Source organism: Gigantopelta aegis, chromosome 15, assembly GCF_016097555.1.
Source record: "Gigantopelta aegis isolate Gae_Host chromosome 15, Gae_host_genome, whole genome shotgun sequence".
Taxonomy (NCBI): domain Eukaryota; kingdom Metazoa; phylum Mollusca; class Gastropoda; order Neomphalida; family Peltospiridae; genus Gigantopelta; species Gigantopelta aegis.
In genome coordinates this window covers 19,532,871-19,544,981 of record NC_054713.1, presented here as the reverse complement: position 1 = coordinate 19,544,981, position 12,111 = coordinate 19,532,871, and the positions used below count along the sequence as shown (strand labels likewise).

At 34.1% G+C, this 12,111-nt stretch overlaps 1 protein-coding gene across 1 annotated transcript in view; it reads left to right on the top strand.

The window, feature by feature from the left end:
- The window catches only part of LOC121390588, a 29,042-nt gene extending 19,197 nt beyond the window's left edge, over positions 1-9,845 (top strand). The window contains exons 7-8 of the mRNA XM_041522442.1: positions 8,255-8,315; positions 9,432-9,845. Coding sequence (XP_041378376.1) covers positions 8,255-8,315; positions 9,432-9,595 — 225 coding nt within the window. The 3' untranslated portion in view covers positions 9,596-9,845. The remainder of the gene's footprint in view (positions 1-8,254; positions 8,316-9,431) is intronic.
- Positions 9,846-12,111: the final 2,266 nt, after the last annotated feature.

Sequence of the window (12,111 nt, the reverse complement as noted above, 5' to 3'; positions counted from 1 at the left end):
GTTAGTTATAGTTAGTAACTAGTGTAACAGACAATATTACACTGGTTAGTTATGGTTAGTAACTAGTGTAACATAAATAATATTACACTAAACTGGTTAGTTATAGTTAGTAACTAGTGTAACATAGACAATATTACACTGAACTGGTTAGTTATAGTTAGTAACTAGTGTAACATAGACAATATTACACTGAACTGGTTAGTTGTAGTTAGTAACTAGTGTAACATAGACAATATTACACTGAACTGGTTAGCTGTGGTTAGTAACTAGTGTAACATAGACAATATTACACTGAACTGGTTAGCTGTGGTTAGTAACTAGTGTAACATAGACAATATTACACTGACCTGGTCAGTTATCATTAGTAACTAGTGTAACATAGACAATATTACACTGAACTGGTCAGTTATCGTTAGTAACTAGTGTAACATAGACAATATTACACTGAACTGGTTAGCTGTGGTTAGTAACTAGTGTAACATAGACAACATTACACTGAACTGATTAGTTGTGGTTAGTAACTAGTGTAACATAGACAATATTACACTGAACTGGTTAGTTATCGTTAGTAACTAGTGCAACATAGACAATATTACACTGACCTGGTCAGTTATCGTTAGTAACTAGTGCAACATAGACAATATTACACTGAACTGGTTAGTTATCGTTAGTAACTAGTGTAACATAGACAATATTACACTGAACTGGTTAGTTATAGTTAGTAACTAGTGTAACACAGACAATATTACACTGGTTAGTTATAGTTAGTAACTAGTGTAACATAAGTAATATTACACTGAACTGGTTAGTTATAGTTAGTAACTAGTGTAACATAGACAATATTACACTGAACTGGTTAGTTATAGTTAGTAACTAGTGTAACATAGACAATATTACACTGAACTGGTTAGTTGTAGTTAGTAACTAGTGTAACATAGACAATATTACACTGAACTGGTTAGCTGTGGTTAGTAACTAGTGTAACATAGACAATATTACACTGAACTGGTTAGCTGTGGTTAGTAACTAGTGTAACATAGACAATATTACACTGAACTGGTTAGCTGTGGTTAGTAACTAGTGTAACATAGACAACATTACACTGAACTGGTTAGCTGTAGTTAGTAACTAGTGTAACATAGACAACATTACACTGACCTGGTCAGTTATCGTTAGTAACTAGTGTAACATAGACAACATTACACTGACCTGGTCAGTTATCGTTAGTAACTAGTGTAACATAGACAACATTACACTGACCTGGTCAGTTATTGTTAGTAACTAGTGTAACATAGACAATATTACACTGAACTGGTTAGCTGTGGTTAGTAACTAGTGTAACATAGACAACATTACACTGAACTGGTTAGTTGTGGTTAGTAACTAGTGTAACATAGACAATATTACACTGAACTGGTTAGTTATGGTTAGTAACTAGTGGTAACATAGACAATATTACACTGAACTGGTTAGTTATAGTTAGTAACTAGTGTAACACAGACAATATCACACTGAACTGGTTAGTTATAGTTAGTAACTAGTGTAACACAGACAATATCACACTGAACTGGTTAGTTATAGTTAGTAACTAGTGTAACACAGACAATATCACACTGAACTGGTTAGTTATAGTTAGTAACTAGTGTAACACAGACAATATCACACTGAACTGGTTAGTTATAGTTAGCAACTAGTGTAACAGACAACATTACACTGAACTGGTTAGTTATAGTTAGTAACTAGTGTAACACAGACAATATTACACTGAACTGGTTAGTTATAGTTAGTAACTAGTGTAACATAGACAATATTACACTGAACTGGTTAGTTATGTTAATAAACTAGTGTAACATAGACAATATTACACTGAACTGGTTAGTTATGTTTAGTAACTAGTGTAACATAGACAATATTACACTGAACTGGTTAGTTATAGTTAGTAACTAGTGTAACAGACAATATTACACTGGTTAGTTATGGTTAGTAACTAGTGTAACATAAATAATATTACACTAAACTGGTTAGTTATAGTTAGTAACTAGTGTAACATAGACAATATTAAACTGAACTGGTTAGTTGTGGTTAGTAACTAGTGTAACATAGACAATATTACACTGAACTGGTTAGCTGTGGTTAGTAACTAGTGTAACATAGACAATATTACACTGAACTGGTTAGCTGTGGTTAGTAACTAGTGTAACATAGACAACATTACACTGAACTGGTTAGCTGTAGTTAGTAACTAGTGTAACATAGACAACATTACACTGACCTGGTCAGTTATCGTTAGTAACTAGTGTAACATAGACAATATTACACTGAACTGGTTAGCTGTGGTTAGTAACTAGTGTAACATAGACAACATTACACTGAACTGGTTAGTTGTGGTTAGTAACTAGTGTAACATAGACAATATTACACTGAACTGGTTAGTTATGGTTAGTAACTAGTGGTAACATAGACAATATTACACTGAACTGGTTAGTTATAGTTAGTAACTAGTGTAACACAGACAATATCACACTGAACTGGTTAGTTATAGTTAGTAACTAGTGTAACACAGACAATATCACACTGAACTGGTTAGTTATAGTTAGTAACTAGTGTAACACAGACAATATCACACTGAACTGGTTAGTTATAGTTAGTAACTAGTGTAACACAGACAATATCACACTGAACTGGTTAGTTATAGTTAGCAACTAGTGTAACAGACAACATTACACTGAACTGGTTAGTTATAGTTAGTAACTAGTGTAACACAGACAATATTACACTGAACTGGTTAGTTATAGTTAGTAACTAGTGTAACATAGACAATATTACACTGAACTGGTTAGTTATGTTTAGTAACTAGTGTAACATAGACAATATTACACTGAACTGGTTAGTTATAGTTAGTAACTAGTGTAACATAGATAATATTACACTAAACTGGTTAGTTATAGTTAGTAACTAGTGTAACATAGACAATATTAAACTGAACTGGTTAGTTATAGTTAGTAACTAGTGTAACATAGACAATATTAAACTGAACTGGTTAGTTGTAGTTAGTAACTAGTGTAACATAGACAATATTACACTGAACTGGTTAGTTGTAGTTAGTAACTAGTGTAACATAGACAATATTACACTGAACTGGTTAGCTGTGGTTAGTAACTAGTGTAACATAGACAACATTACACTGAACTGGTTAGCTGTGGTTAGTAACTAGTGTAACATAGACAACATTACACTGACCTGGTCAGTTATTGTTAGTAACTAGTGTAACATAGACAATATTACACTGAACTGGTCAGTTATCGTTAGTAACTAGTGTAACATAGACAATATTACACTGAACTGGTTAGCTGTGGTTAGTAACTAGTGTAACATAGACAACATTACACTGAACTGGTTAGTTGTGGTTAGTAACTAGTGTAACATAGACAATATTACACTGAACTGGTTAGTTATCGTTAGTAACTAGTGCAACATAGACAATATTACACTGACCTGGTCAGTTATCGTTAGTAACTAGTGTAACATAGACAATATTACACTGAACTGGTTAGTTATAGTTAGTAACTAGTGTAACACAGACAATATTACACTGGTTAGTTATGGTTAGTAACTGGTGTAACATAAGTAATATTACACTAAACTGGTTAGTTATAGTTAGTAACTAGTGTAACATAGACAATATTACACTGAACTGGTTAGTTATAGTTAGTAACTAGTGTAACATAGACAATGTTACACTGAACTGGTTAGTTGTGGTTAGTAACTAGTGTAACATAGACAATATTACACTGAACTGGTTAGTTATAGTTAGTAACTAGTGTAACATAGACAATATTACACTGAACTGGTTAGTTATGGTTAGTAACTAGTGTAACATAAATAATATTACACTAAACTGGTTAGTTATGTTTAGTAACTAGTGTAACATAGACAATATTACACTGAACTGGTTAGTTATAGTTAGTAACTAGTGTAAGAGACAATATTACACTGAACTGGTTAGTTATAGTTAGTAACTAGTGTAACACAGACAATATTACACTGAACTGGTTAGTTATGTTTAGTAACTAGTGTAACATAGACAATATTACACTGACCTGGTTAGTTATGGTTAGTAACTAGTGTAAAATAGACAATATTACACTGAACTGGTTAGTTATGATTAGTAACTAGTGTAACATAGACAATATTACACTGAACTGGTTAGTTATAGTTAGTAACTAGTGTAACACAGACAATATTACACTGGTTAGTTATGGTTAGTAACTAGTGTAACATAAATAATATTACACTAAACTGGTTAGTTATAGTTAGTAACTAGTGTAACATAGACAATATTACACTGAACTGGTTAGCTGTGGTTAGTAACTAGTGTAACATAGACAATATTACACTGACCTGGTCAGTTATCGTTAGTAACTAGTGTAACATAGACAATATTACACTAAACTGGTTAGTTATAGTTAGTAACTAGTGTAACATAGACAATATTACACTGAACTGGTTAGTTTTGGTTAGTAACTAGTGTAACATAGACAATATTACACTGACCTGGTCAGTTATCGTTAGTAACTAGTGTAACATAGACAATATTACACTGACCTGGTCAGTTATCGTTAGTAACTAGTGTAACACAGACAATATTACACTGGTTAGTTATGGTTAGTAACTAGTGTAACATAGACAATATTACACTGAACTGGTTAGTTATAGTTAGTAACTAGTGTAACATAGACAATATTACACTGAACTGGTTAGCTGTGGTTAGTAACTAGTGTAACATAGACAATATTACACTGAACTGGTCAGTTATCGTTAGTAACTAGTGTAACATAGACAATATCACACTGACCTGGTCAGTTATCGTTAGTAACTAGTGTAACATAGACAATATCACACGGACCTGGTCAGTTATCGTTAGTAACTAGTGTAACATAGAGAATATCACACTAGAGCTGGGCAGTACTGAAATTTCTGGGGCCTATTTCACAATACATCGTAAGTTTACGTCTGCGACTAGCAATTATTCAGGTCATATGTGTTTAGCATCTATTTTACGCAGAAACTTGCATCATTATGGAAGATGGAGCATTTTAAATGCCAAAGAAAATTAAATGTTTGTTCTTAAAACTACATTAGTTGTACTGTTAGTAGTAATAAGAATTATGATTTAGTCGTAGATTTACGTTTACGTGCAAAACTTGGTACGATGTTTTGTGAAACTGGGCCCAGATTCGGTATCTGCATTTTTGGGATGATTTACCTGGTATCGGTATGAAATTTGGTATTGATACAATACTGATACCGATATCAAGCAGTATTTTCGGTATACCCCCTTATAACTTCATCCATTTCTTTTCAGCTATTTTGTGTTCGTCAGATATAATAATTCAGACCTTCGTTTTTGACGGGCTCGAGTGCTATAACGCCCGTGAACCCCTGTCAACTCAATCTGACGGGCGCAAAATAACGCACCCCTAAATTGAACAAATCACACTTGTGTTGTTTGTTTTTTAACTCCGCCATTTTACTTGTTTATTGAATCCAATCCACAACGCCACAAATCTTTCCATTCTGTTCACAATGAACTTCCTAGAATACTTTTTACATATTGAAACACGATTGGTTGGTTATCTTTACACTGAGCCAATCAGCTAGGAGTTCACTTCTTATTAAGATCTCGTCGTTTGTTTAATTTCGTACAATGCAGGTAATGATCGCGAAATGTATTTATACTGTCGTCGTTTTGATCACGTACAGGAAAAATATTACGTGCGCTGTCCAATATATATAATGTTTACTGTATAATGTTTATACATGTTGATATCACAGTAAACGCGTACATAAACAAAAACGTAATTTAGTAAAGCAGGTTTTGTTTTCGTTAATAACATACATGTAGCGATGTACTCGTAGACATTTCTACTTTCTGTTTTACGATACTGCCACATGAGTTAAAGCAAAGGACATTGCCCTTGGTAGAGTCAGATTTTTAGTACATGTGATCGGTTGACGGGCCCCTTGAACAAACAGACACTGATTTAATTTCAAGTCAGTAATTCGAATTTACCGAGTGTAAAGCATGTATATTTTAAAATTAAATTTACATTAGGGTGGTTATGTTGGGTTTTTTTTGTTTGTTTTTGTTTTTTATGGGTTGCTATGATTCGAGTTAATAGTTTAATAAATGACGTGTTAATTACAGTACAACGATAATTAAAGTTAATCCTGTTTGTAAAAATATATATTTATAAAAATTAAGATATATTTGGGTAGAAAACAATAGATGTTGACATTATCTCTGTTATGACATTATTATTATTCTCATTTTTAAATAGAGAATTTGAAGGTACATGACATGTATATTATGATATAATGATAAATGTGATAACCCTGTGTCATGTGGTTGTTACACTTTTAATTTCTTTTTAGTTTAAATCATTTACAAATAGGCCTACTGACATTATTTTTTGTGAGTGTTTTATTAGAAAATTTACAGTTAGAATTCTTAATAACAATACCATACATGTAGTTGTTACAATGCCAATTCACATTCAGTTCACAGGTTTGTGTCCATGGAGAAATCATATCATTCTGCGATGAAGATTAAAATTATTGTACTTGTTTTAAATAAAACAGAATAAGCACAAACAAATCAGTTTCAATTCCTTATTCATAAATAGTCAACAGATTATCATGATTCATAATTGTAATGCAACATGATATGCATATAATACATAAGAAATCGATAAATGTTGTGTTCATGGTGTTTCTTTTTCTTGTGAAAGACTGCAATGGCCCATTCCTTCATCTTTGAGAACAACTATCATATTAGTTAAATTAGGATATTTATTTTGAAAACACAAAACATTAACTCTTAGGATATTTAATTTAGAAATCATTACTCCTCAAACTTAATAATGTTCATGGGTGCAATTCCTCTCGGTCTCTTGCCTCTAATTCTGATTATTTTGAGGGGTGCGATTTTTCCCTCCTCTGCATTTTTAGGAGTGTCATTTCCACTCTCCTTGTAAGCATTTTGAGGAGTGCGATTTTTAGCACTCCTGGGTTTTTCAAAAACGAAGGTCTGGATATAGTGTTAGTGCTTTACTAAATGACGTAAAACATTTGTCAGTACCGAAATTTCATATTTTGAGATTTGTTCAGTACGATAAATTGGCATTGACATGATACCGATACTGAACGGTATATATGGTATACCGCCCAGCTCTATAGTACACGGAAATTAATGAATGAATGTTTAACGACACCCCAGCACCAAAATACACATCACCTATTGAGTGTCGGTAAAGTTAAGTACATCCATGTATATGAAAATACTATTTTGATAAGTTGCCATTAGATATCATTTATCTTAAAATGACTTGTTTTAAAGCATATCTAACAAGCGAAAATAAATTGGATACGGTTTTTTTGTTTTGGTTTTTTTAAATAACTGAGCTGTAAGATAAATTATTTCTAACAGACACAAATATAGTATTCTCTTTCTTACATATCCTCGAAAACCAGGGTTAAATTTTTTTAAATTAAACGTCTTTACCAACTAATACATATTCACGGCAATCACACTTATAGTTAATATACAAATGTTTGCATCACAGAGAGATGAGCTTCAGGTTACATTATATGTGTTAGAGGTCTATCAATTTCAATAATTTTTATTTCATTGGAAGGTATGGCTGTGGCAACCAGAATGGGTGTATTTGGGCAATGTAAGCCTCATAATACATCACTAGGTGCAAATCAGTGTATAATGAGTAACGAAAGGATACAATATACCGACTCACAATTTCCACCCACACAAAACACTCCACCTGACAAAAGTTTTCAATGTAGAGTAGTAGTAAAATCTGATTATAACCCTCCTTTTCCTTTGCCTCTCCATCTGTCTGTCTTCCCCCTCCCCCCCCCCCTCTCTCTCTCTCTCCATTAACAATATATACCCTCAATACATAGCACAAATAGCTGAGCTTGTTGCACGATTAAATTTTTATATAACAACACAATTTAATATAGATCTGTACATGCATTTTGCAATCTGTCCTTTTGGCTGGTTTTCTCATGTCGCTTTTGTAAAACAAATTCAATTTTGATATTCAATTTCATCCAGCTTATAAAATTTAATCAGATTGGTGTCTTTAATTTATAGACAATAAATCATTCATGTAATGGTATTCATTAAAATATTTGCAACAAACTGTTTGTATATTATGCATTATTTAATTTTTAGGTTCTCTCAAAACTAAAACAATCTACAGGTGACTTGAAAGGTTTTTACGGAGATACTACAGGTAGGCACAATGTTCAGGTGCTACTGGTATTGTTGCATGTGTGCACATGTTGTATGGTGTCTCTTTTTGCATATTCTTATACCTTTGGAAACGTAGCCCATTGGTAGCGCACTCGCTTGATGCACAGTTTGGGGTCGATCCCCATCGGTGGGCCCATTGGGCTATCTTTTGTTCCAGCCAGCACACCACGACTGGTATATCAAAGGCTGTGGTATGTACTAACCTATCTGTGGGATGGTGCATATAAAAGATCCCTTGATACTAATGGAAAAATGTAGCGGGTTTCCTCTCTAAGACTATGTGTCAAATGATTAAATGTTTGACATCCAATAGCCGATGATTAACCAATCAATGTGCTCCAGTGATGTCGTAAAATAAAACAAACTCTTTTTTTTGTTATATATTTGACACTTCCATTATTTCTATTCATTAATATACATTAGTTTGTTTTGTTAGAATATTTTAAAGACAAATAGAAGAAATTATATAGGTTTCTTCTGGTCGGTTTTCGGAGGTGGGCGTAAGGGCCTGCCGTGCGTAAGTGCACGCGTGTATGTATGTGTGAGTGTGCTCGCAGTTAGTCAAGATGTGGTAGGAGTGTTCTACCACCCTCCCCAACTTTTCGGATGCATATAAAGGTTTGGGGGGGGGGGGGGAGGGGGAATGTTGTATTTTGTATATATTCTGTTGGTGTTGTTATTGGAGGGTTTTTTTGGGGGGTGGGGGTATTTGGGGTGGAGTGGGGGGATTAAGAGGCTTATTTTCAGAAACTTAGGGAGCTACTTAACAGGATTGTATTGTATGTTGATCTGTTGGTGTTTTTGTTGTGGGGTTTTTTTGGAGGGGTATTTGGTGGTGGGGGGTTAACAGGCTTATTTTCAGAAACTTAGGGAGTGTACTTAACAGGATTGTATTGTATGTTGATCATTTTACATGTAATTAATTCAATGAATACAAAACGTTTAATATATAACTTATAATTTTAAGGATCTAATTCTAACTTTATTGGCATTGCATCCTCTAAAAAAGTCCTCAACAACAATGTCTTGTATTTTATTAACATGAAAATATTTTGCGGAGCACATTAACAACCCAGTCTGTTGTTGTCTTTACTAGATTTAGGCCTACTAGAAAAAGCAAAAAAGAAGATAAGGAGAAGCCGCCGTTCAGAAAACGCCAAGGAAGGATTCTTTCAGGACTTCATACAACTATTCTCTTGCATACGCTGGACATATTTAGCACAAACCATGGGCATATTTGTTTTCTGGCCAGATTCCTGATTCATGGCGTTATTATTGAACACTCATTTTCTGTGATATATTTAATCTAGGCCATACACGATTTCCTCAAATACCAGCTCCTGATACGGGAAACTATCACTTATTTACCGTTGAGGCTAGTTTGAGTTAAAATTGAGAACAGTTGAAATGTTTATTTGGCAAAGATAGATGTTTCTTTTTATATTAAATATCTAGCTGTAATTATGTATGTTATTATTACACTAGAAGCAATTAAAGAGACTGAAACTTTCAGATTTTTTTTTTTTTTTTTTTTTTTCACTAGGACATCAGATGAGACAGGAAATTGAGCCATGCCCCCTCCCTAGAAAATTCAAGTACTCATTTTGTGTGTGTGTGTGTTCTAATTTTCATTTTACAAATAGTAAACATGTATTGAAGTGTCCTTTTCAAGAGCTGATCCTTCTGCACCTCCTTAAACCATTTTCTGGGTCTGTCTTTGATGCATCGAAATGCTTTATTCACTAGCTAAGCTACATAATTTGTATATGAATTGTCCAGTCCATCACCTTTTCTTCGATCTGAAGAGGAGGACATTTTATAGGAGTATTACCCAGGGTTTCTAGAACGTTTATCAAATCCACTACCCATGGGATCAGTGACTTAAAAAATGTACTAGCCACAATTTAAAATTCACTAGCCCTACTTTACTTTTTAAGTTGATACAATTTTACTAAATAATAATAGTAAACAGATATCTCACCTAAAGAGGGAGATAGAGCTTAAAAACACTAACACTGGGGGTCGGGGTGGGGTCAGGATATTCATATTTACAAAATAGACTTAACTGCAACATTTGATCTCCCTTTTTTTTTCACTAGCCATTGGGCATGGTAATACTAGTTATTTAATAGCCCAGTATTGAATATCACTAGCCATGGGAGTGGGGCTACCATAATCTAGAAGCCCTGTATTACCAGTATCCTCCACTAGATGTTCATTAAAAAAGTCAGGGCTCAAAATATGGCCTGCTGCAGGATTTCTGCCAGAGGGTAAAATGGGTATAGCGCCATACCCAAAAATATTTTCAGATTTTTGTTTTTAAAGTTAACCGTTTGACAAAATTAATGACTCTTATCATTACTGTATGATTTTATTAACCCTAACCCTAAACCATTTTCTTTCTGGGGGACATCAGATACATGCAGCACACACATTGTAAATATTTAATTCCATAGCGCCATACCCAAAAATTACTTTCTGGCAGAAACCCTGTGCTGTTATTTAGTTTTTTCACAATGGCAGGTCAAAAGAAATAAATCCTGCTAATAATATAATATGGCCTGTAGGAAGTACGACAGTACAGAGTGAGGGAGTGTTTGGGATAGTGTATTTAAAATCAGGACCTCCGAGATGCAGTTTATAGAATCACAATAGATAATAGATGCAGGGCTTCTATAATTTTTATAAAATCCACTATCCATGGGGCCAGTGATTTTAAAAATTTACTAGCCACAATTAAAAATTCACCAGCCCTACTTTACTTTAAAATAATACAATTTTATAAATTAATAGTAATAATCAGATATGTCACCCAAAGAGGGAGATAGGGCTTAAAGGAGGGGACAATTAAGGCATTTGGCCTGGTATGCATATTCAATGATATATAATGCACATTATTGCTTAATATCAACAAGTATAATCGTATAGTTAATTAATAATGTGACGGCTATTATATATAACAGGCGCAGCCATTTTGTACCATCCCAGTTAATACGCCCTCTGGTGAGCTGGTGGTTACGTAATACCTAACGTGTCATGTCAGGAATTAGTCTTCGAACTAAGAAACAAAACATACCTGATTTTTGCAGATGCATCGCAATGTTCTGTAATTATATCCATCCTAGTAAGCCAGCACCAATTATATATTATTTTTCAATACAAAATAAACCACCATTGTCAAAGTATTGAAATAACTGTATTATGTTTCGTACATAAATTAACCCATGTACTGAAACAATAATCGGAGTGTTTTCTTAGTTCATTGGTCTTTTCTTTCCGTGGCCTTTCTGTGGTTCCTGATTGGTAGGTGTATATTCAGACGGTCCCCAGACACTGTGTCTAGACACTCTAAAAAGACGTGCCTCTTTTATGAAGATCATAGGGTATTGTGTATTGTTAAAGTGTCAGTATGTGTTGGTGGTCCGGGTATGCATCTTTCCAGCACATAAGGCTCTTGTTTGAGTTGACCCTACCTTTAAAAACACTAACATTGGGTGGTGGTAGGGCTAAAGGCTAAAAAGGACTTTACGTGCACATTCAGAGCAAGCTGTTGTAGCGCATGCCTATACTGGGCACACAGACCGGCCTTGGCCGGCTCTCTCTGTCCAGGACAGGAAAAAGGGTGTGTGTGTGTGTTACAGAAGGGATGCCTGCACTGGCAAGTGCAAGGGAGCACCAGCAGTCCAAGTATTGGTGGCAGGCGGAGAGGTTGGTGCTACGGAATTTTGAATGTCCCGTAGGATTAAGCCAAAGAGAAAGAGGTTCGCATTTACATG